The 24,941-nt window shown below is 49.3% G+C and overlaps 3 protein-coding genes and 1 long non-coding RNA gene across 6 annotated transcripts; 3 read left to right on the top strand and 1 right to left on the bottom strand.

The window, feature by feature from the left end:
- Positions 1–788: 788 nt before the first annotated feature.
- LOC144213335 (FH1/FH2 domain-containing protein 3-like) lies at positions 789–11,074 on the top strand. 3 transcript variants are annotated; one of them, XM_077741743.1, is made up of 11 exons: positions 789–907; positions 2,568–2,612; positions 3,122–3,256; positions 3,863–3,907; positions 7,082–7,201; positions 7,280–7,441; positions 7,654–7,844; positions 8,679–8,868; positions 9,111–9,243; positions 9,306–9,455; positions 10,755–11,074. In XM_077741743.1, exons 2-11 carry the CDS (start codon positions 2,601–2,603, stop codon positions 10,832–10,834), a joined length of 1,218 nt encoding a protein of 405 aa, XP_077597869.1. In that variant the 5' UTR covers positions 789–907; positions 2,568–2,600; the 3' UTR covers positions 10,835–11,074. The 3 variants fall into 3 exon arrangements, with proteins under 3 accessions (XP_077597869.1, XP_077597868.1, XP_077597870.1); XM_077741742.1 differs by lacking the exon at positions 10,755–11,074 and adding an exon at positions 10,229–10,743; XM_077741744.1 differs by lacking the exons at positions 3,122–3,256; positions 10,755–11,074 and adding an exon at positions 10,229–10,743.
- LOC144213336 (sodium/hydrogen exchanger 5-like) lies at positions 4,901–16,828 on the top strand. The gene is made up of 12 exons (XM_077741745.1): positions 4,901–4,957; positions 11,711–12,091; positions 12,190–12,492; positions 13,309–13,472; positions 13,981–14,059; positions 14,337–14,514; positions 14,591–14,811; positions 15,079–15,281; positions 15,366–15,455; positions 15,678–15,748; positions 16,443–16,534; positions 16,616–16,828. The coding sequence occupies exons 2-11, from the start codon at positions 11,875–11,877 to the stop codon at positions 16,456–16,458; spliced, it is 1,542 nt and encodes a 513-aa protein (XP_077597871.1). The 5' UTR covers positions 4,901–4,957; positions 11,711–11,874; the 3' UTR covers positions 16,459–16,534; positions 16,616–16,828.
- LOC144213547 (FH1/FH2 domain-containing protein 3-like) lies at positions 5,205–6,531 on the bottom strand. Its single transcript, XM_077742061.1, has 4 exons — positions 6,474–6,531; positions 6,136–6,398; positions 5,476–5,970; positions 5,205–5,404 (listed from the first exon to the last, which is right to left on the bottom strand). Exons 1-4 carry the CDS (start codon positions 6,529–6,531, stop codon positions 5,243–5,245), a joined length of 978 nt encoding a protein of 325 aa, XP_077598187.1. The 3' UTR covers positions 5,205–5,242.
- Positions 16,829–18,568: 1,740 nt separating the features above from the next.
- LOC144213337 (uncharacterized) lies at positions 18,569–21,028 on the top strand. The gene is made up of 3 exons (XR_013329937.1): positions 18,569–18,649; positions 19,932–19,976; positions 20,460–21,028. It is a non-coding gene; the product is annotated as an uncharacterized LOC144213337 (long non-coding RNA).
- Positions 21,029–24,941: the final 3,913 nt, after the last annotated feature.

Raw genomic sequence — 24,941 nt, 5'->3', positions numbered from 1 at the left:
TTTGAAGAAGTTGGTGTCAGAGAGCTGTCCTTTAACAAAGGAGGGTCTCTGACAGGGCCCCAGGGGAAACAAGTCCCAGAATATATGACAGGCTGATGATTGGCTCCAGAAGGAGGGTTTGGACATTTTATATGAAGTGCTAAATGTATACTAGAGTGATTGTTAAAAAATATATATCCACTCTCACCAGTCTGCATACCTTTCCCATTACTTACTCTGAAAATGTACATTGTTTATTATATCACCCAAGTCTTGTATACGTTCTATACATTCCACACTTATCTTGAGACCCATTATTCCTTCTTCCTAGCTGCACAAGAAACCGCAAAGATCTCAAGGCCTAGGTACTAAATCATGTTAATTAAAAGACGAGCAAGCTTTAAAAAATCTTAATATAAAAATTCCTTTGTAACTGAAACCCACCCACACATTTTCAAATTCATGCCCACTGTGAGAGAGAGTTAGCATACAAACCGTCTTTTTATTTATTTATCTTTTACAGCGATTTTGAAGTGTTACTGTCAACTCAATCTTTAAACTCTTCAATTTATAAACAAGCAACCAAAATGTCCGGAGGTCGAAACTATAGAGATAAAATTAAACTCACTAAATGTTTTCGCTAATCATTGTAATTATACTTGTTTACAAGGGGCAATGTTCTGATACTACTTGCATGTTAAATGTAAGATATAGCCCCTACGGCGTACAACTGTGAACCTGTATAAAATCTCGCGAGAAATTAAATAACCGCATATCAGTATTTTATTTTGTAAAACGGAAGTCTCCATTTTGAAGGGACGCAATGACGTCACTTCCTTTTTCGCCACGGTCCTCTCAAACGGCACTATGTTAGCGAGCTCCAAATGTTTGTCGGAAGAATTTGGACTGTGTTCGTCCGTAAAAGAACGTGAGTACATTCTATCCTAATAACTCCAAAGTTGGCTATTTGTATCTCTGTGTTGTACATGCACCGCAGTTGCAATGTTGCCCGAATCATGACCGTAGTAAGTTACTGTATTGACCACATGGCCGCCATGTCTGGTCGGCGTTTGGCTTTGAGGTTTGGTAATTATCTCCTTGCAATTGATTTCTCTCTCTTTATTGCGTTTAGTGGGACGTTCTTTCGGCTTTAGTAGCATTTTAACCTGTAACCTTTTTTGGTAGGCGTGATAGACCTCGAATTTGCCCATTTAAATGTTAGCATTCCCGACGTGAGGCTTTTGTTCAAAATGGCGACTATTAAAAAAAAGTTCATTCGTTCGTTCCTCTAATCTGCCATTTATTGACAAAGTAACACATGTCTAGTGGGTTAATATTACTAAAATGTGTTTAATAGTAGTGCTTAAATTATACAGATTTTGAAGGGGAGGGAGAGAGAGATACAGAGAGAAATGGGGGGGGGATTTATTGCCACCCTCTGAAAAACAAAAGACAGGATATTGAATTGGAAAATAAGGTTTTATTTCTTCTAATTCGACATATATTTATAAAGTAACACAAAAATAGTAGTTTAATATTACCAAAATGTTTACTATGAAGACCCGGATAATAGTACTATGAAGACCCTAACAGTAGTACTATGAAGAGCCGAACAATAGTATTATGAAGACCCGAATAATACTACTACTACTAATATTCATTATCTTTGGAATTTTCCACTGCCTACTATTATTCCGGTGCCTACTATTATTCGGGTGTTCATAGTAATAGTAGTACTAAAATTATACAGATTTCGAAGGGGGCTGGATGTTAATCCTTTCCCACCCTCTGGGAAAAAAAACAAGAGGATATTGGATTGAAACAATGTTGTATTTCTTCTAATCCACCATCTATTGACAAAGTAACACAAAACTAGTGTTTAATGTTATTAAAATGTGTTTTATAGTAGTACTAAAATTATACAGATTTTTGAAGGGGGAGAGCGAGAGAGATGGACTCCAACCCTTTTTGCACATCAACACGCTCGTTTCAAAACAACATTTTGTAAATAAACTTGGAAAATAAGTTTAATCTAACCTTACACTAAACATAATTCTAATTTTGTTCTGCATTTTCATATCTTCCTTTTTCCCGGCCGGCCGGGTTCGCTGTTTATTCCGCTTCCAACCTGATTTTCACTATCGATGGGCTGTTTGCTTTCATAATCCCTTCAAAATATTCCGAAAATGATGCACACAAATGTCCTCACAATGGGATAACGCACGACCACTTGCCAACGATAAGTAATATATATTCCTCGTAATAGAGATCGCTACGCCATTTGCGCGAGTGACGGGGGGGGAAAACACTGTTATACACGAAAGAGATGCAGCAAAAAAGACTAGTGCGCTATAGTCAAACAGCTACATGTCTTGCTTTCTCATATCTCGAAATTGGTCTTGTATCTAGAGATTATTTGCTCGAAACTTTACTCGTATCTCGAATTGCTCGTATGTGGAGCTACCACTATATATTGTCAATTTTAAATGATAATATATATTGTTGTGCCTTGTATTTTTTTCAAAGTAAAAAGTACTGCAGCTGTAAATAGTTTGGGAAACACGTTCTAACTCCATACCACTTTACAGGTTCTTCTGGGCGCCAACGCAAGTCGTCTCAAGATGTCGTCTCATGTAAGTTTCTTTGAATTGATTTGACTTTTAATTGACTATAACTCTAACCCTGAAACTAGTTTATTCGTAGGCATGATTGATGACATAACCCGCAATTGGTCTTGAAACCCAAAATGCCTCCCATACGCTTTGATTTAAAAAGTATTTCCCATTAATATGTTCTCTTCCTGCCATCTTGTGGCTGTTTTGAAAAAGTTCACCATACAATTATTTTCCCCACCAAAAACTCAGCCCTCCTCTTTGATTTGAAAATTACTTCCCAGTAATATGATCTCTTGCTGCCATCTTGTAGCCGTTTGGAAAAAGGACACCCTGCAATTATTTTTTTCCGACCCAAAAACCCTGCAATATTGTCCAGTAATATGGCGCCCCAAAAGAGGTGAGCCCCCCCCCCCCCCCCCCCCCCCCCACACACACACACACACACACACTCACACACAGTCGGTCATTAAAAGGCTTTCGGTTTATGTGATAGATGGCACTTTCCCCCCCCCCATTTTGTCATCCAGAGTGGCACGAGTTGTCGTCAGACGAAGAATCTAAAGACCAGGACGATTCCCGGTAGGCGTGCCAGGAGGCCGTCTATCCGTCTGTTTTCCAGGGAGAGAGAGAGATGGACTCCAACCCTTTTTGCACATCAACACGTTCGTTTCAAAACAACATTTTTTAAATAAACTTGGAAAATAAGTTTAATCTAACCTTACACTAAACATAATTCTAATTTTGTTCTGCATTTTCATATCTTCCTTTTTCCCGGCCGGCCGGGTTCGCTGTTTATTCCGCTTCCAACCTGATTTTCACTATCGATGGGCTGTTTGCTTTCATATTCCCTTCAAAATATTCCGAAAATGATGCACACAAATGTCCTCACAATGGGATAACGCACGACCACTTGCCAACGATAAGTAATATATATTCCTCGTAATAGAGATCGCTACGCCATTTGCGCGAGTGACGGGGGGGAAAACACTGTTATACACGAAAGAGATGCAGCAAAAAAGACTAGTGCGCTATAGTCAAACAGCTACATGTCTTGCTTTCTCGTATCTCGAAATTGGTCTTGTATCTAGAGATTATTTGCTCGAAACTTTACTCGTATCTCGAATTGCTCGTATGTCGAGCTACCACTATATATTGTCAATTTTAAATGATAATATATATTGTTGTGCCTTGAATTTTTTTCAAAAGTAAAAAGTACTGCAGCTGTAAATAGTTTGGGAAACACGTTCTAACTCCATACCTCTTTACAGGTTGTTCTGGGCGCCAACGCAAGTCGTCTCAAGATGTCGTCTCATGTAAGTTTCTTCTAATTGATTTGACTTTATTTGACTATAACCCTAACCCTGAAACTAGTTTATTCGTTGGCATGATTGATGACATAACCCGCAATTGGTCTTGAAACCCAAAATGCCTCCCATACGCTTTGATTTAAAAAAATATTTCCCATTAATATGGTCTCTTCCTGCCATCTTGTGGCTGTTTTGAAAAAGTTCACCATACAATTATTTTTCCGACCAAAAACTCGGCCATCCTCTTGGATTTGAAAATTACTTCCCAGTAATATGGTCTCTTGCTGCCATCTTGTGGCCGTTTGGGAAAAGTGCACCCTGCAATTATTTTTTTCCGACCCAAAACCCTGCAATATTGTCCAGTAATATGGCACCCCAAAAAGAGGTGACACCCCCCCCCCCACACACACACACACACACACAGTCGGTCATTAAAAAGCTTTCGGTTTATATGTGATAGATGGCACTTTTTCCCCCATTTTGTCATCCAGAGTGGGACGAGTTGTCGTCAGACGAAGAATCTAAAGACCAGGACGATTCCCGGTAGGCGTGCCAGGAGGCCGCCTATCCGTCTGTTTTCCAGGGAAGTTGGAACCGACATCTCCCCCCTCCCCACAGGTCCTTTGCCACTTTGGCCAACAAGGTGAACCGAGGCCTGCCTGTCTTCAACAAGGTATTCACCGGGCGTGCCGAGGTCCTCTGGCAGCACGTGGTGAAGCTCCACGCCCTGGCCGGCCACCTGGCCACCTTCCACCAGAAGGCCAAAGTAGCCGGCGTGACGGCCATCGCCGGCCTGGCCCTGGCACCCTTCACCTTTGGGGCATCGCTCATCGCCACGGCCGGAGGGATCAGATCGGCTTCCGCCAGCATCTCGAACAACGTCAATAACATCCAGTAGCGCAAGAAGGTGAGCGCCTAGTTTGGGATAACACGTTCTTACCCTATACTACTTTACAGTTTCTTCTGCAGACCCTTAATAAATGCCACATCCACTTCTGCAGACCCTTAATGCCACATTTGGACATCAACGCAAGTCATCTCAAGATGTCGTCTCGTGTAAGTTTCTTCTAATTGATTAATGTTTTTCTGTTTAGTGTATTCTGGCACTTTTAATTGACTATAACCATAACCCTGAAACTAGTTTATTCGTAGGCGTGATTGATGACATAACCCGCAATTGGTCTTTAAACCCAAAATGCCTCCCATACTCTTTGATTTAAAAAGTATTTCCCATTAATATGGTCTCTTCCTGCCATCAGGATCTTCTGCTCCCGAGAGGACAAAAGCCAATTGGGCCGGCTGATCTAGGGTGGGGGAGCATTTGGGGGGGTTGAGATGCTTTCATACCTCCACACCCTCCTTGCTGATGGCAAAGTCGTCAAAGTTGAGGATGGCGCTCTTGATGACGTGAACGGCGGGCAGGACCGTCATCCCGATGTTGATGGCGGTGCTCCGCTTGGATTCCAGAACCAGGATCTCGGACTTTTTGCTCTCTGGCGCTTTCTGTGCGCATGCCACCCCCGCGGTCAAAGGGGCCCCCCCACCAAACGTCGGCGACGGTCGTCCCGGCTTACCTTGGCCCATGGCGTCTCTTTGGCCCTGGACTCAAAGAGGTGCTCCAGCTTCCCCATGTCCACTTGGACCTTGTCCAGTGACGTCCACAGGGTGCCCCGTCCGAAGCGGCACTTGGCCGGCGTCTCCGTCTGCTTCAGTTCGCGCCAGAATAACTTGACCGTCTTCTTCTTCTTTGTCCCCGACGGCGGGGGAGGAGGAGGAGCTGGAGCGCCGGGTAGCGGTGGTGGAGGAGGAGGAGGAGCCAGACTGCCTGGAAGGTGCGGAGGAGGAGGAGGTAACCGCTCCAAGGGTGCTGAAAGGCAGGAAAAGTCTGTGGTGTCCAGAACGTCCAGGTCCTCCTCCTCCAGGAGGTCTGAGAAGTCCAAGTCTTTAATCCGAAGGCTGGCGCCGCACAACTGGAAATGGTCCCACGCGTCCCCGGGTCCCAGCGAGGCGGTCTCCAGGCGCTGACGGGGACTCTCGGCGTCCACTCTGTTCGGCTGACGCGTCTGAGGCTTTTGGAGACGGCAGAAGAAAAAAAAAAAACATCTCGTCAAGTTCCGTGAAGAGCAAAATCCATAGCGGGTGATTCATAATGCACAGAAAGGGAGCTCAAAATGACACAATTGACCCAGAATCGCCCCAAAGTGTGCCAGCTGTGCCGCGCCAGGGGTCTTGACCTGCTCTTCTCGGTCCATCTGCTCGGACGCTTCCGGCTCCGTGCCGCGCGAGGAGGTCACGTCCTTGTCGGGGGCGGCCACGTCCTCGTCGGGGGCGCCCGCCTCCTCCGTCGAGACGGAGAATCTCGCCGGGACCCCTGCCCCGAGTTGGCCGTCGTCACGGCCGGCGGCGGACGCTTTGGAGAAGAGCATGTCCAGAAGGAACTTCCTGTCGTCGGACAGCGTGCTGATCTGGCGGCGAACGGCGGGGAGCTCAGGTATGCCTGGAGACAAAAGGCATGCTGAGGTTATTAGGATTTAAAAACAACAACAACAAATACGCCCCTTCACCACCCTACCCTCCCACATCAAAAGGATCGGACAACTACGGCCATCGAGGACCGCCAATGAGTTCATTGGGACATCAAACTTTTTGCACGTTTCCATTCTTTATCAAGATTTTGTTTCCTGGGTTAGGGTCAACCATACACCGAGGGGGGAAAACAAACTTTCTAAGCCTGGAATGAGGCACTCGAGCAGGTGAAAATCAGCCGCGGACTGGGCGGGGGGGTTAACCCGAGTCTGTGGCGACTGCACCGTGGATCCTTGACCCGTGTGGTATTTTCAAATACATGGAACTATTTTATTTATTTTTTTTACAAATTCAAACAAGACAACGCTCCGTCGACTAAAAAAAAAATACATCTATTAGAAGATGACCATTTTTGTTCATCGATCATTGTACGACTGCAAAGTGACGTATATCGTCACGGCCAAAAAAAGATGGCCTTGGAAGGGCAACTTTCCCATGTTTTCTTTTTGAGCCATCCGCTTTTGTTAAAATGATCAGATAGCCAATAGCACAGGGATAGGAAGGGGTGTCCAAAGCGGCCACAACGCAAAGGGCCACAAGAACGGCCGCAGGACCTCGGCGGAGCGGGCAAAGAAAGTCCCATTGATGTTTCAGGAGATCGCCGAGCCCCTGTTTGACCTGAAGTTGGGCATGGAGCAGCTGGCCGGCAACCGGACCTTCAAGAAGATCCTGGCCACGCTGCTGGCCGTGGGGAACTTCCTCAACGGCTCCGAGGTGAGTGCGGGCGGGCGGGCCTGCGGCAGTGCGGCACGCCTTAATCCCTTGTAAGCCCTCCACCCATCCCTCCTTCAGGCCGGCGGCTTCGAGCTGGCTTACTTGGAGAAGGTGGCAGAGGTGAAGGACACGGTCCACCGCCAAACTCTGCTCCATCACGTCTGCGCCTTGGTCACGGAAAGCGAGCCGCGCTCGTCCGACGTCTACTCCGAGATCCCCGCCGTCACGCGTTCCGCCAAGGTGCGTCCCGGACACGGGGTTAGCTTAGGCCGGAGTTTAAAAGAGCCCGCCGCCGGACTCGTGGACCACTTTTCTGGCGGTGGTGAAAGCCACCTTTTTATTTTATAAATGGATGAAAGAAAGAAGATCAAACCACCGAGAATGGAGTGCAATTTTGGGCCGAGAACGAGTCGGGGTCTACTTCTAGTTCTCTCTCCCTCCGCTCTCTTTAGGTGGACTTTGAGCTGCTGGCGGACAATCTGCTCCAGCTGGAAAGACGCTGCAAGGCATCCTGGGAAAACCTTCAGGTGGTTTCCAAGCACGAGACCAAAAGCGCCCTGAAGAACAAGATGGCCGACTTCCTGAAGGACTGCACTCAAAGGATTCTCATTCTCAAGGTGGTCCACAGGAGAGTCATCAACAGGTCCGTCCTCCCGTCCGTCCTCCCGTCCCCTATGCCGCCGTGCTCGCTGGCGGCGTTTGTCAGTCCCGTTGCCGGAGAATTCAAATCCAACAATCGCGAGGTGTTGCGTCCACGGGAGACGTCCAGGCCGGGTGGGAGGAATTCTCATGAATTTAGCTGCCTGAAGTAGTACGGGGAAGAAGAAGTGGTAACATTACGAGATTTAAGTCTGTTCCCCTTTTGACGCTAACTGAACCGGAAGTTGTTTTGGGTTCGGGGGCATCTCCGTGGGCGCGTGGCATTTTGCATAATATCTGGAGGAAAAGTCCAACATTAAAACGAGGTTTAAAAACGTCCCATTCATTAGTTAAACATCAGTCGAACTGAAAGCTGTTCGAGTTCTCTGGACATCAACGTTGATGACGTTAGATCCAACTGGGAAAAAATGGATTTGTGAATATTGGGGGTTGGGGTGATTTACTTCCCCTTGATCAAACTTTAATGATAATGAGTTTCTAATGAGAATATAGGCAACAGTTTGAAGTCGGAAGACTTTCAGCAAGTTTCGCCTTGAGATTATTTCAATGCAAAAAGTGTGCCTGCCGCAGCTCAGACGACAGTAAAGAAATGATTTCAAAGTTTCATTTTTCGTAAATGCGCCCATGGATGCGGGCGATAATGTCATCATTTACTTACGCTTTTGCTTATCAACAAATATTCTTGATTCAACCGCTTTACGCACGTGCGTTTCTAGGTGGGGAAGGCAATCACTAAAGGCGCCCTGCCCTCCCTCCACAAGTCGTGTAGTGTTCATGCCATCCACAACTTTACTAAGGCTCGTGGCGTTGCTCGCAGGTTCCACTCGTTCCTTCTGTTCCTGGGTCAGCCGGCGGCATCGGCCCGGGACACCAAAGTGACGGGCTTCTGCCGGATCATCAGCGAGTTTGCGCTGGAGTACCGCACCGCCAGAGAGGCGCTCACCCTCAAACGCAAGCGTGACAAACACAGGGAGAGGACCAAAACGCGGGGGAAGCTGATCACCGAGGTCAAACTCTTTTTCAAAGCATTTTCTTCTGCATTCTTTCTGCTAGACTCATCTTTTGCTCTCCATTGAAACGACTCTGCCCCAACTGGGCGTCCCAAAACGACTCTGCTCCAACTGGGCGCCCCAAAACGACTCTGCCCCAACTGGGCGTCCCAAAACGACTTTGCCGCTAGTGTGCATCCCGTCCGTTTGCACTGCGAGATTGACGGTTAACCCGTACATACTCTTTGGCCTGGTTTCAGACGGAGAAGTTCTCTGGAGCGCTGCCACGCCCCGAGGGCTCGGCCCCCGTCTCGCCGGAGGCCGAGCACCGGACCATGACCCGGATGCTGACCCAAGATGACGGCAACCGGAGACGCTCTCACGCCGTCGGCGGTAAGGAGCCGTCCGATGGCCTTTCAAAGGAGCACTCTAATCCAGGGTCGCCCGCGCCACAGCGTCCCGCGGCCAGTCTCCGTCGCCTCGGGACCACCGAGACCGGTCGGACGACATTATGGAGCGTCTGGTGGAGTTGGTGACCCGCGACCCAGAGGCCAGGGCGTCCGCCCCCAAAACCCGGAAGCGCTCCCGGATCAACAGGAAGTCCAGTAAGCCACGTGCCGCCGGCTTCGGACGCGCTCTCCGTCTTGCGGCTGGGTTTTGGCCCATACCTTTCCTGGCGTTTTCCTAAGGCGTAAACTGTTGCCTGCCATTCACCTCCAATGACATCCAATTGGCTTAAAGTGGGAGCGCCCACGCATACCTTTCGTCCATCGCTGTTCGCTAAGTGCCGGCTAGCGATAACATTATCTTTTAAAAGTTGATTTTATGAGATCTTCTAAGGATTAAATTTGGAAATATTCAGGCCACTCTAAGGACTAATGCAGTACGTCAGGGAGAATGGAGATCAGCGGTCCCCAACCTTTTTCCCCACCATGGACCGGTAAAGCTCTTTCTATTTTCATGCGGACCGGTGAATGGGGAGGGTTATCACTTGAGTCAAAATTGTGTGGGGTCGGTGCACAAACGACACCAAAGACGACAAAAAAAACATTTCCCAAGCATAGTAGCAAGTATTTGTTATTATAACAACTTTCATCATTTCAAGTAGGAGAACGAGATTGAAAAGGTTAATATTTCTTACTCCGACGAACCGGCACTAGGCGGCCCGCGGACCGGTGGTTGGGGACCACTGATGTAGATGACTTTTTCCAAGTAGATTCACAAAGTATTTTAAGAATGAGTACCACTCCTTGAAATCATTTCACGTCTCCTGAAATTTTCGGTGACGGATAACCACACAACTTCAAAGTATTGCAAATTCTCCAGTCCCACTCCCTAGAAAAATAAAATAAAATATTTCTATTTTTTTTTTTAAAAGCATCTATTCCCCGAGGGACAGGATGGAGCCCAGTTTGGGACGCATTGTACTTTTGGACCCGCCACCACGTGCATTGTTTTGGTCAAAACACACTAATCCGGCCGAATGTCTCCCTCCCTTCTTCTCTGCTGGCGGCGGCGGCCGTCCGCGGCCGTCTGCCCTCGCCGACATCGCGGCGGCCATCTCCGCTTCCGTCCGTTTGACGACAAGCGATTTACGTGGGCCCCAGTCCGACTGACCCCGACCTTTGGCGAAAAAAAAAAGCCACAGGTACGGACGGTACTTTGGTCGGCGTCCGCGTCTCGCCGTGGCTTCTCTTCTGCCCGATGTTTGCTTTTGCAACAATCCGGCCGGAAAGAAGCGGCGCCCGTGCCAGTTTTTGCTTCCAGATAGCCGTCCGTTCGTCCACCCGCTTGGAATGAGCTTAACCCCTTCCTGTAGCCATAGCAAGTCTTTAGAAGATATGTTCCCCTTTCTTTTAACGCTAAATGACGACAAAGTGTTTTTGACATGGGTTTCTGTGCAGTGAGGAGGACGCTGAAAAGCGGAGTGAGCGCCGAGACGTTGCGGGCCCTGGGGCTCCAAAAAAGCGCAGAGGACATATGACCATGGGCCGACGGAAAATGGCAAATACAGAGCACAAATGAAGAAATGCGACTATTTTTGGGTGCTGTCGAGGGAGGGCTACTGTGCACCTTTTTTGCAGTATTTTTCGCCCCTCTTCCACTAATCTTGGGTTTTTCTGCATTTTTAAAATTCTCTCTTCGCTTGGTCTTGTTTTTAACTGTTTGTTTATTGGGAAAAGTACTACTCGAATAAAAATGATTTTTTTAAATACATGTACAATTGTGTGCGTTTGGAGCTATTTTGTCTACAGTACATTGCAGTTTTGCCTTGATGCTTTTGTGGAAGTATTGTACGTAGTTGAGTAGGGAGTATTGAGGCTGCTTTGTTCTCCTCTCATGACTTCAAGGGTGTATTGTCCATTTGGGAGTGTTTAAACCAGTGGTGTCAAATGCATGGCCTGTGGGCCGAAACCGGTCCCCAAGGAGGTTCTGTCAGGCTCTCAGGGTGATTGAAAGTGAAGAAAACAGGAAACCATGAATATGGAGGTGAAAATTGTGAATCAGGGGTGTCTCGTACGCCAGAAATTGCAAACGTCAACCATTTTCAGGCAATTTTAAGGGTGCAGCTCATACACGGGGGCAGGCTTATTTACGAGAAAATGCGTTAAATTTCAAATGTCAATGTGTTCCTGTGCTTCTTTACACCAAAACAAAGGAAAGACGTGATATTTGGGTTATGCATAGCCAAGTGTGCTATAATTTTAATGGTCCGGCCCGCAAAGTCTACCCAGGCGTCTTATGTGGCCCGCGATGAGGAACAAGTTTGACATCCCTGGTTTAGATGACTTTGAGGGCTGTTTGACCTTTTTCGAGAGTATTTTGGCTGTGCAAGTAATTGATGTCTTTTCAATTCTAGGAAAGATACTTGGAAAACACACCTTAAGGCTACTTTTAGGCAGTAATCACAGTAGTCCGCAGAGGTCCAAATGGGGGTTCTGAGGTCCCGCCCCTAAGCCTACCTCCTGGGATTTAAAAGCCTTCCCGCCTCCCGCGGACTCCCAGACGCATCAAGTGGCCGCCATGCTCGCTCGTGCGTCCGCTGCGCTGCTGCTGCCGCCACTGCTTTTCCTCGCGCCCAGGGCGAGGGCGAGCTCGGACCCGGCAGAGGCAGAGGAAGAGCGAGCGGGGCACGGCCACGGCGGCGGGGGATACCGGGTGGTGCAATGGGAGTGGAGCTACGTGCAGACGCCTTACGTCATCGCCGTGTGGCTACTGGTGGCCAGCGTGGCCAAAATCTGTGGGTCCCTCCTGACGTCATGCCTCATGGGATATGTTTAGGAAGCAGGTTTCATTTGTGGACATTTGCACCGTACCAATGGCGTTTCCTCCTTTCAGTGTTCCAGCTTTCACGGCGTTTGACGCGGGTGGTCCCCGAGAGCGTGCTTCTGATCCTGCTGGGATTGGCGCTGGGCGGCCTGGCGCTGCTGGCCGACGACAAGCAGCCGTACCAGCTGGAGCCCGCCCTCTTCTTCCTCTTTCTGCTGCCCACCATCGTGGGCGACGCCGGCTACTTCATGCCGGCGCGCCTCTTCTTCGACAACCTGGGCGCCATCCTCACCTACGCCGTGGCCGGCACGCTGTGGAACGCCTTCGGCACCGGCTTGGCGCTGACCGCCGCCCACCGCCTGGGAGTCATCGGTCAGTCCCTTTCCGTGTCGTGATGGCGAGCAGCTGAAAGGCCTGGAGTATTTGGAAGGAGAATTCCAATCAGTGACCGTGCCTCTTTTTAGCGAGCTGTGGCGTCGATCGAGATTGGCGCTCTTTCATTTGCATTCGTACGAAACCGTTCCAATGTTCAAAGGTTACTTTGCTATAGATTTGACAAATGAATAGCCAAAAATATACAGCACGTGACCCGAGTTGACTGATCAACCAGGGGTATACAATTTCTCCGCAAATGGTAACTACTAGTTCTCTTTGTAACCATGTTTTTTTTTTCCTCTTTGGCTTTAATCACCATTTTGATACTAATGTTTTTGGATTGTGGTTAGCGCCTCGGGCTCACAGCTCCAGGGTGATGGGTTCAAATCCAGGTCACGTCCACCTGTGTGGAGTTTACATTTTCCCCTGGGCGTGTGTGTGGTTTTCCTACGGGTACTCCGGTTCCCTTCCACACTCCAGTCTGTTTTCCCATATCCCTCTCCTCCACCACACCCGAATCAAGGGATCAACTCTTCAGCGAGATGTCCCGGTGCTCAATCACCATCCTGATTATTGATTGGGGTATGTTGGTGGAGGGAGACATGGAATACAGACTGGATAGGGGCCCTCCAGGACCACAGCCATTCAGGCTTCCCTAGACTACAGCTTTCGGCGCCGTTGACGGCAGTAGGGTGAGACCGAGGTCCTTTGGTCGAAATGACGGTAGCCGCCTTTTTGTTTTGAACGCGAGCCTGTGTTTTTGGCCATTTATGCTTGACCTTGTTTCTTCTTTGTTCCCACACGACGGAGCAGACGAGCGCGTGGAGGCGGGGCTGCTGGACTTTTTGCTCTTCGGCGCCCTGATCTCGGCGGTGGACCCCGTGGCGGTGCTGGCAGTCTTTGAGGAGGTTCACGTCAACGACACGCTCTTCATCATTGTCTTCGGAGAGTCGCTGCTCAACGACGCCGTCACTGTGGTGATGATGCGCTTCCTTCCGTCTAAGATGTATTTTTTTTTCCCCGCTGCGGGGCGGCGAGCGTTCCGTCGCAAACGACCGTGACCTTTCCGTCCGTCCGTCTCGGTTGCCGGGAAGAGGCGCGGGAATGCGCGCCGCTCGTTACTTATTCCTTCTCCGTCCCCCGTCGCCGACCATCCGTCACTTAAACCTGGGAAACGGCCCGGCGCACAGTGGAGGTATTTGGGGTTGTACTCATCGCCGTTCCGATAAATCCACAACCATTTAGGATGGACCGGAACCCCCTTGGTCGGCAGCGGCGGTGGAGCATTTAACGATTAGACTTTTGAACAGATTAGCTAGCCCCGCTAATCCTCATCAGAACTCGGAATATGAGCTAATCCCGGCAACTAGCGAAGCGTGATGACCCGACACGCGACGGACGGCCGACACGCGAGCCAGGCCGCTGCGCTGCCATGCCCCCTTGGGCGGCCTTTTTTGCAATGAGCCATTTTGGGTTGTCTTCCAGGTGTTGTACAAGGTTTACATCTCCTTTGTGGAAGTCGGGACAGAAAATGTGCAGATGGCGGATTACTTTAAAGGAATGGGTGAGTGGGCGTCTGTCTCCAAGGCGCTTCCATTGTTACTGGTTCAAAAAAACTTCCCGATCAATCTCATTTATGCCATTTCTCCAACAATTGTGTGATGCTTAAGGTGGCTTAACTCTCCCGTAGGTCAGTGGTTCTCAAATAGGGGGTTGGCCCCCCCCCGGGGTGGGCCCCCCCGGGTGGGCCCCCCCTTGGGTCCGCCGGACTGCCACATTCCGCCCGAGTGCGCTCCGGCGTTCCGAGACCTTACGTGTGTGTTTCTTTTTTTGGCTCCTAGCGTCCTTCCTGGTGGTGAGCGCGGGCGGCACCTCGGTGGGCCTGGTCTTCACCGTCATCCTGAGCTTGCTGACGCGCTTCACCAAGAAGGTCCGGATCATCGAGCCGCTCTTCGTCCTGCTGCTGGTCTACCTGGCGTACCTCACCGCCGAGCTGTTCTCCCTGTCATCCATCTTGTCGTGAGTTGGCCCGGCCGCCCAAGTTGTTGGACTCGCCTCTGTCCTGACGCGCCGGGAGGTCCGTTCGTCCGTCCAGGATGACCTTTTGCGGCATCGGCGCCAACAATTACGTGGAGGCCAACATCTCGCAGAAATCTCGGACGGCGGTCAAGTACACAATGAAGACCCTGGCCAGCATCGCCGAAACCCTCATCTTCATCTTCCTCGGCATCTCCGCCGTGGACAAGTCCAAATGGGCCTGGGACACGGGCCTGGTGGCGTGCACCCTCATCTTCATCTTCATCTTCCGAGCCCTAGGTCAGTAAGTAGGTCAGGAGTGGAAAGATTTTTCTTGGGACTTCCCTTCTTAAGGGTCTGACTTTTTCTGGAGGCGATTGGATTCTCTATTTAGAGAATGTAACTCCCTCTGTTGGACTTGTGACTCCCTGAGCCCAAATTGCGACTTGATGCTCAAAGAAAATGTGACTTCCAGTGGCCGAGATAGGACATTCCGTAGAAAGAACGTGAATGTGCGCGGAGAGATTGCCACTTCCTTCGGAAAGAACACCACTTCCCTTTGTCCAGGAGTGATGGGTCAAACCTGGGTGCTCAACCGTTTCCGCCTGGTCCCGCTGGACAAGATCGACCAGGTGGTGATGTCGTATGGCGAGCTACGGGGGGCGGTGGCCTTCGCTCTGGTGGTCCTCCTTGACGGTCAACGCGTCAAGGCCAAAGACTACTTTGTGGCCACCACCATTGTGGTGGTCTTCTTCACCGTCATGTTCCAGGTGTGAGACCGCGCCAAACCAATGGTATGCCACCATTTTATGGGTCACTGCAGCCAGACAGAACTTCCCCGACCCATCCCTTAGGGTTTGACCATCAAGCCCCTGGTCAAGTGGCTGAAAGTTCCTCGCTCCACCAGCAGGAAACCGACCATCAACGAGGAGATTCACGAGAGGGTGAGGCCTCGTCATCTTTTCCACGCTTTTCACGGCATCGTCATCATCCTCATCAAAATTCATCCAAATGATCCGGGACACACCGATGTGCTCCGGGGTGTATTGTATTGCTCCTGAAAAAAGATCATCCAGAAACTTTGAAATCCATCCAAAAGTCATCGACATATTAGTTGGCCGAGACGTTTTTCCACCTTACCAAAAAGGACGCTCTCTTCTTGAAAGGCCTTCGATCACATCCTAACGGCAGTGGAGGACATCGCCGGTCTTCAGGGCTACCACCACTGGCGGGACAAGTGAGTTGCTCGCCGGGCCAGTCTCATCGGCGCCGTGGGACGGATTACTTAGGTCGTCCCTCGACGCCGACGCACAGATTATTTCATATTAGGCACTTGACGGCCATTGGGAGCCGGTGTCATTCGGTCAACGTCACGTCGGCCGTGGCGGGCAAGCCGTCGGCCTCTGCTTTGCATTTCAGCTGGCAAATGCTCCCTTTTCGACACCTTTTAATGTTTGTCATCAATGTCAAATGAACTCCATACATTGCTTGTTATTGGCCGTTGCCATCGATGCTGCTCCACGTCCAACCCATTTGGGCTGAGAGGGCCCAATTCACATTGATAGAAAATGACAGTTTTTTTTCAATGATCATGTTATACAATCCTCATTTCTTATTATGATAAACACATCTACATCATTTATTGACGGAGGACTTACCAATAAGGGTGATTATTAAGAAATGCAATTTAAACAGCTAACAATGAAACTCTAACCCCTTTCCATCATCAAGTGCTTATTTTATATTCAACCTTTTTTTGTTGGAAGTCATAGATTAAAGTAGAGTATTGACATGACATTTAATGCGTGTTCTGCCGTATTTTGGTCAAGTAGTAGAAAATATTATGAGTAAACTCAAGAAAAAGAATTGTCCATGCCACTGCATCTTTTTCCAAGTGATATCAACGGGCTTTCATCTCGGCGTGTGCGCAGGGTGGAAATGTGGTGAACGCCGCTAGACTCTCGCTTCCCTCCGTGACCAGCGGGGCTTCTTTCCCGGATGCCTCCAACGTCACCAGTTACCTGTCGGTCCACCCGGCAGGCGTGGCCCGCCACTCCCATTTTTGCCAGCATTGTCTGTGTTATATTTTTTTGTTTTTTTACAGACGTGAAAACGGCAGCGGGGTTTGTTTGGACCTCCAGGTCGTGGACAAGGTTCCCGGTGCAAAAGTGGAAGAGGAAACGGAGACTCATCATGTCCTGGCGGAAAATCTCTACAAGCCCAGGAGACGAGTAAGGTGTTCGCACCCGCCCGCGTCTCTGCGCACGCTTCTAACGTCGTCCTGCCGCAGTACCAGTCCCACTACAGTCGCCATTTCATGCCGGCGGGTGAGAAAGAACGGCAGGATCGAGAGGTTTTCCAGAGGAACATGAAGAGCCGCATGGAGACTTTCAAGTCGGGACGACACAAGCGCCACAAAAAGGAGCGCGGCCTGAAGAAGGTCAGTCTATTTCTCGCCTCCAAAGATCAACACCCCAAACCCCGTCGTCCGGCAGCGCGGAGCTTCTGACGCCAGGGACGACGGCGGAGACAAGCCCAGAAGAGGCATCGACCGGCAGGACAAAGGTAAGGGGTGGCCCGAAGTGATTCAGAAACGCTCACAACACAATGCCGGCGTAAGGAACCGGAGACGGACGACGACGTGGGAATCACCTTCGTTGCCCTCAAAGCCGAAGCTCCCCAAAAACGTCCACACTCGAGTAGGCTCGCACACAGTAACATGAGCGCACACGCGCCTTCCTTCGTCGATGTTTGACCGACGGGATATGCGTGCGGCAGTGACGGGGGCGCCCCCCCATCGGACGCTCATCTCCCATGGAAAGGCGGCGGCGCGCCGTGGCCGCCGCCCTGCCTGTCGCTGGAGGCCACCAAGGTGATCCCGGTGGACCTCCGACAGGCATGGAACCAAAGCATCTCGTCCCTGGAGAGCGTGTCCGAAGCCGCTGGCTCGCGCGCCGGGGCTTCGACCCGCCCCGCCTCTTACGCGGGGGCCGCACCTATCGCACCCGCGCCACTGCTAGAAAAAAACCAAGAGGAGGAGGAGGAAGAAGACGAGACTGTGCCGCTGGTGCCGTCCCGCAGGCCGCCCGTGCCATCGCCTTTGCCCGCCGCCCTGGCACCAGGCAGGCACAGGAAACCACGAGTGTACTTGAGGAGCCTCGTGACGTCGCCTCCATCCGGCGGCAGCGAGGGACCGGCCGGAAAAGGACCCACGCAGCTTTAGCTTTTGGCCAATGGCAAGAGACGCCGGTGCTCTGTGTTCCGCTTCCTGAACAGTTCACAAATAAAAAGAATAATGGTGTGAAATTGAGACAAATTTTTAGCCCCCCATTTTCTCGTATGTACCCCAACTTTGAGCCATAATAACCAGAGAACTAATAAATAATATATATAAATACATAATATATATAATATATATAATATATATAATATATATAATATATATAATATATATAATATATATAATATATATAATATATATAATATATAATATATATAATATATAATATATATAATATATATTATCAGCAGTCTGCAAACCGTTACCATCACTTACACTGAAGATGTACTTTGTTTATTAATATAAAATATATAATCTTAATATAAAAATTATTTTGTAACTGAAACCCACCCACTAATTTTCAAATTCATGCCCACAATGAGAGAGAGAGAGAGAGAGAGAGAGAGAGAGAGAGAGTTAGCAAGCAAAACGTCTTTTTATTTAGTTATTTTTTATAGCGATTTTGTGTTACTGTCAACTCAATCTTTAAACTCTTCAATTTATAAACAAACAACAAAAATGTTAAGAGCTTGTTTAGAATCTGATACCTTTTTGGTGCACGTCATAAAAAATGAGACTATAGAGATGAAATGAAACTCATTAAATGTTATCACTAATCATTGTAATTATACTTGTTTACGAGGTGTAATGTTGTGATACTACTTGCACGTTAAATGTAAGAAAAAATTAAATAACCACATACATTTTTTTTCTTTGCAAAACGAAAATTTCCCTCATTTTGAAGGTGGAGGCAATGACGTCACTTCCTGTCCGCCATTTTACTCGCTAACAGCGCGATGTTGGCAAGTTACAAATGATTGTCGGAAGAATTTGGACTGTGTGCGTCCGTAAAAGAACGTGAGTACATTCTATCATAATAACTCTAAAGTTGGCTATCTGTATCTCTGTGTTGTACATGCGCCGCAGTTGCAATGTTGCCCTAGTCATAGCCGTAGTAAGTTACTGTATTGACCGCATGGTCTCCATGTCTGGTCGGCGTTTGTTTGGCTTTCTCCTCGTGATTGATTTTCTCTCTTTTTTTCGCGTTTAGTGGGACGTTCATTCGGCTTTAGTAGCATTTTAACCTGTAACTTTTTTTGGTAGAAGTGATTGACGTCGAAATTGGCGATTTAAATGTTAGCATTCCGGACGTGAGGCTATTGTTCAAAATGGGGACTATTAAAACAAAAGTTCATTCGTTCTTTTAATCTGCCATTTATTAACAAAGTAACAAGTCTGGTGGGTTAATATTACTAAAATGTGTTTAATAGTAGTGCTTAAATTATACAAATTTCGAAGGGAGAGAGATAGAGAGAGGGAGAGAGAGAGGGAGAGAGAGAGAGAGGGAGAGAGAGAGAGAGGGAGGGAGAGAGAGAGGGAGAGAGAGAGGGAGAGAGAGAGAGAGGGAGAGAGAGAGAGGGAGAGAGAGAGAGAGGGAGAGAGAGAGGGAGAGAGAAAGCGAGAGAGAGAGAGAGGGAGGGAGAGAGAAAGAGAGAGAGAGAGAGAGAGAGAGAGAGAGAGAGAGAGAGAGATGGACAGAGAAATGGGGGTGGAGGGGGGGCGGTAATTTATTCCCACTCTCTGAAAAACAAAACACAAGATATTGGACTGGAAAAAAACGTTTTATTTCTTCCATTTCGACATCTATTTACAAAGTAACACAAAAATAGTAGTTTAATATTACTAGATGTGTTTAATAGTAGTACTTAAATTATACAGATTTCAAAGGGGTTGGGGCGGAGGGCTGGACGTTAATTCTTTCCCACCCTCTGGAAAAAACAACAACAACAGGATATTGGAATGGAAAAAAATGTTGTTTTTCTTCTAATTCACCATCTATTGACAAATTAACACAAAACTAGTGGTTTAATGTGACTAAAATGTGTTTAATAGAGATGCAGCAAAAAAGACTAGTGCGCTATAATCATAAACGGCTACATGTCTTGCTTTCTCGTATCTCGAAATTGGTCTTGTATCTAGAGATTATTTGCTCGAATTGCTCGTATGTCGAACTACCACTATATATTGTCAATTTTAAATGATAATATATATTGTTGTGCCTTGTATTTTTTTCAAAGTAAAAAGTACTGCAGCTGTAAATAGTTTGGGAAACACGTTCTCAATCCATACCACTTTACAGGTTCTTCTGGGCGCCAACGCAAGTTGTCTCAAGATGTCGTCTCATGTAAGTTTCTTCTAATTGATTTGACTTTATTTGACTATAACCCTAACCCTGAAACTAGTTTATTCGTAGGCATGATTGATGACATAACCCGCAATTGGTCTTGAAACCCAAAATGCCTCCCATACGCTTTGATTTAAAAAATATTTCCCATTAATATGGTCTCTTCCTGCCATCTTGTGGCTGTTTTGAAAAAGTTCACCATACAATTATTTTTCCGACCAAAAACTCGGCCATCCTCTTGGATTTGAAATCTACTTCCCAGTAATATGGTCTCTTGCTGCCATCTTGTGGCCGTTTGGGAAAAGTGCACCCTGCAATTATTTTTTTCCGACCCAAAACCCTGCAATATTGTCCAGTAATATGGCACCCCAAAAAGAGGTGACACCCCCCCCCCCCCCCCACACACACACACACAGTCGGTCATTAAAAAGCTTTCGGTTTATATGTGATAGATGGCACTTTTTCCCCCATTTTGTCATCCAGAGTGGGACGAGTTGTCGTCAGGCGAAGAATCTAAAGACCAGGACGATTCCCGGTAGGCGTGCCAGGAGGCCGCCTATCCGTCTGTTTTCCAGGGAAGTTGGAACCGACATCTCCCCCCTCCCCACAGGTCCTTTGCCACTTTGGCCAACAAGGTGAACCGAGGCCTGCCTGTCTTCAACAAGGTATTCACCGGGCGCGCCGAGGTCTTCTGGCAGCAGGTGGTGAAGCTCCACGCCCTGGCCGGCCACCTTCCACCAGAAGGCCAAAGTAGCCGGCGTGACGGCCATCGCCGGCCTGGCCCTGGCGCCCTTCACCTTTGGGGCCTCGCTCATCGCCACGACCGGAGGGATCAGATCGGCTTCCGGAAGCATCTCGGACAACGTCAATATCTTCTCCTCCCCCCGACCGCCCCCCATTCTCCTCCCCCTGACCGCCCCCCTTCTCCTCCCCCCGAGCGCCGCCTCTTCCCCCTCTCCCTCCTCTTCCCCCCTCTCCCTCCTCTTCACCTCCCTCATCCCCCTCCTCCTCTTCTTCCTCCTCTTCCTCTTCTTCTTCCTCCTCTTCCTCTTCTTCTTCCTCCTCTTCCTCTTCTTCTTCCTCCTCTTCCTCTTCTTCTTCCTCCTCTTCCTCTTCTTCTTCCTCCTCTTCCTCTTCTTCTTCCTCCTCTTCCTCCTCTTCTTCTTCCTCCTCTTCTTCTCTTTTTTTCTCTTTTTCTCTTTCTTTTTTTCTCTCTTTTTTTCTCTTTTTTCTCTTTTTTCTCTTTTTCTCTAGTGCTCGCGCTCGTTCTCGCTCGCGCGCGCTCGCTCGTTTGCTCTCGCGCTCGCTCGCTCGTTCGCTCTCGCGCTCGTTCGCTCGCTCGCTCTCGCGCGCCTGCTCGTTCGCTCGCTCTCGCGCGCCTGCTCGTTCGCTCTCTCGCGCCCGCTCGTTCGCTCTCGCGCGATCGCTCGTTCGCGCTCGTTTGCGCTCGTTTGCGCTCGTTTGCGCTCGTTCGCGTTCGTTCGCTTCGCGCGCGCCCGCTCGTTCGCTGTCGCGCGCCCGTTGTTCGCTCTCTCGCGCCCGCTCGTTCGCGCTCGCTCGTTCGCTCTCGCGCACGCTCTCTTTTGCTCTCTTTTGCTCTCTTGCGCCCTCTTGCGCTCTCTTGCGCTCTCAGCCGCCGCCTCTTTCCGTCTCGTCTCACTTACGCCCTTCCTTTTCTTCTTCACAGGATACGGACAGTTTGATGGGGTGGTGGAATACAGTGAAACGTGAGTAATTGAAACTTAAATGTACAAGATGTTATTTTTTTCCATTTTGGAGCCAGCCAAGGCAAGATTAGAGTCGGTAATTGGCAGATGTTCAGTCCATTTTTAACCGAGAGGGCCGGCCTGCCGGTCTTGTCTGGGACGTTTACCATTAAAAGGCTTTCGGTTTATAAGTGATAGATGGCACTTTTTTCCCCATTTTGTCATCCAGAATGGGAAGAGTTATCGTCAGACGAAGAATCTAAAGAGCAGGACGATTCCCGGTAGGCGTGCCAGGAGGCCGTCTATCCGTCTGTTTTCCAGGGAAGTTGGAACGGATATCTCCCCCCTCCCCACAGGTCCTTTGCCACTTTGGCCAACAAGGTGAACCGAGGCCTGCCTGTCTTCAACAAGGTATTCACCGGGCGCGCCGAGGTCCTCTGGCAGCACGTGGTGAAGCTCCACGCCCTGGCCAGCCACCTGGCCACCTTCCACCAGAAGGCCAAAGTAGCCGGCGTGACGGCCATCGCCGGCCTGGCCCTGGCGCCCTTCACCTTTGGGGCCTCGCGCATCGCCACGGCCGGAGGGGTCAGATCGGCTTCCGCCAGCATCTCGGACAACGTCAATAACATCCAGGAGCGCAAGAAGGTGAGCGCCTAGTTTGGGATAACACATTCTTACCCTATACTACTTTACTGTTTCTTCTGCAGACCCTTAATAAATGCCACATCCACTTCTGCAGACCCTTAATGCCACATTTGGACAACAACGCAAGTCGTCTCAAGATGTCGTCTCATGTAAGTTTCTTCTAATTGATTAATGTTTTTCTGTTTAGTGTATTCCGGCACTTTTAATTGACTATAACCATAACCCTGAAACTAGTTTATTCGTAGGTGTGATTGATGACATAACCCGCAATTGGTCTTGAAACCCAAAATGCCTCCAATGCACTTTGATTTAAAATATATTTCCCGGTCATACGGTCTATTCCTGCCATCTTGTGGCTGTTTTAAAAAAGTTCACCATACAATTATTTTTTTCGACCTAAAAACCCTGCAATATTGTCCAGTAATATGGCGGCCCAAGGATAATGTGACCCCCACCCCCCGCCGGGTAATGTGACCCCCACCTAGACCTGGACACCCACCCCTGGACCTTCATCTTCACCGCCGCCGCTCTCTCTCCCCCCCCACCGCCGCCGCTCTCTTACTCTCTCCCCCCGACCGCCGCCGCTCTCTCTCTCCCCCCGACCGCCGCTCTCTCTCTCCCTCTCTCTCTCCCTCCTTTTCTTCTCCTCCCTCTCCCTCCTCCCTCTCTCTCTCTCCCTCCTTTTCTTCTCCTCCCTCTCCCTCCTCCCTCTCCCTCCTCTTCCCCCTCTCCCTCCTCTCTCCGTCCTCTTCCCCCCTCTCCCTCCTCTTCTTCCTCCTCTTCTTCCTCCTCGTCTTCTCTCTCTCTTTCTCTCTCTTTCTTTCTATCTCTCTCTTTCTTTCTCTCTCTCTCTTTCTTTCTCTCACTCTCTCTTTTTCTCTCTCTTTCACTCGCTCGTTCGCGCTCGCTCGTTCTCGCCCGCTCGTTCTCGCTCATTGTCGTTCGCGCTCGCTTGTTGTTGTTTGCGCTCGCTCGCTCGTTCGCACTCGCTCTCTCTCTTTCTCTCTTCCTCTCTTCTTTCTCTTTTCTCTCTTCTCTCTCTCTTCTCTCTCTTTCTCTTTCTCTCTCTTTCTCTTCTCTTTCTCTCTCTTCTCTTTCTCTCTCTTCTCTTTCTCTCTTTTTTCCTCTTTCCCTCTTTTTTTCCTCTTTTTTTGCTCTTTTTTTTCTCTTTCTCTCCCTTTCTCTCTTTCTCTTTTCCTCTCTTCTTTCTCTTTTCTCTCTTCTCTCTCTCTTCTATCTTTCTCTTTCTCTCTCTTTCTCTTCTCTTTCTCTCTCTTCTCTTTCTCTCTTCTCTTTCTCTCTCTTCTCTTTCTCTCTCTTCTCTTTCTCTCTTTTTTCCTCTTTCCCTCTTTTTTTCCTCTTTTTTGCTCTTTTTTTCTCTTTCTCTCTTTCCCCCCTCTCTTTCTCTCTTTCCCCTCCCTCTCTTTCTCTCTTTCCCCTCCCTCTCTTTCTCTCTTTCCCCTCCCTCTCTTTCTCTCTTTCCCCTCCCTCTCTTTCTCTCTTTCTCCCCTCTCTTTCTCTCTTTCCCTCCCCCTCTCTTTCTCTCTTTCCCTCCCCCTCTCTTTCTCTCTTTCCCCCCCTCTTTCTCTCTTTCCCTCCCCCCTCTTTCTCTCTTTCCCTCCCCCCTCTTTCTCTCTTTCCCTCCCCCCTCTTTCTCTCTTTCTCTCTTTCCCTCCCCCCTCTTTCTCTCTTTCCCCCCTCCCTCTTTCTCTCTTTCCCTCCCCCCTCTTTCTCTCTTTTCCCCCCTCCCTCTCTCTCTTTTCCCCCCTCCCTCTTTCTCTCTTTTCCCCCCTCCCTCTTTCTCTCTTTTCCCCCCTCCCTCTTTCTCTCTTTCCCTCCCCCTCTCTTTCTCTCTTTCCCTCCCCCTCTCTTTCTCTCTTTCCCCCCCTCTTTCTCTCTTTCCCTCCCCCCTCTTTCTCTCTTTTCCCCCCTCCCTCTTTCTCTCTTTTCCCCCCTCCCTCTTTCTCTCTTTCCCCCCCTCCCTCTTTCTCTCTTTTCCCCCCTCCCTCTTTCTCTCTTTCCCCCCTCCCTCTTTCTCTCTTTCCCCCCTCCCTCTTTCTCTCTTTTCCCCCCTCCCTCTTTCTCTCTTTTTCCCCCTCCCTCTTTCTCTCTTTTTCCCCCTCCCTCTTTCTCTCTTTTTCCCCCTCCCTCTTTCTCTCTTTTTCCCCCTCCCTCTTTCTCTCTTTTCCCCCCTCCCTCTTCCTCTCTTCCCACTCTCGATCTTTCCCCCCCTATCTCTATTTTCCCCCACCACCTCTTACCCCCCCTCTCCCCCCACCACCTCCTCCTTCCCCTACTTTACCACCACCACCACCACCACCACCATCCTCACCTCCACCACCACCCTCACCACCACCACCACCACCTCTTTCCCCCCTCCACCACCACCACCCTCACCTCCACCCCGACCTCTTTTCCCACCACCACCACCACCTCTTTCCCCCCTCCACCAGCACCACCCTCACCTCCACCCCGACCTCTTTTCCCACCACCACCACCACAACCACTGCCACCACCACCTCTTTTCCCACCACCACAACCACCGCCACCACCACCACCACCACCACCACCACCACCACCACCACCACCACCACCACCACCCTCACCACCATCA

Source organism: Stigmatopora nigra, chromosome 20, assembly GCF_051989575.1.
Source record: "Stigmatopora nigra isolate UIUO_SnigA chromosome 20, RoL_Snig_1.1, whole genome shotgun sequence".
Taxonomy (NCBI): Eukaryota; Metazoa; Chordata; class Actinopteri; order Syngnathiformes; family Syngnathidae; genus Stigmatopora; species Stigmatopora nigra.
The sequence above is the reverse complement of the archived record's forward strand: the minus strand, read 5'-3'. Positions and strand labels throughout refer to the sequence as shown.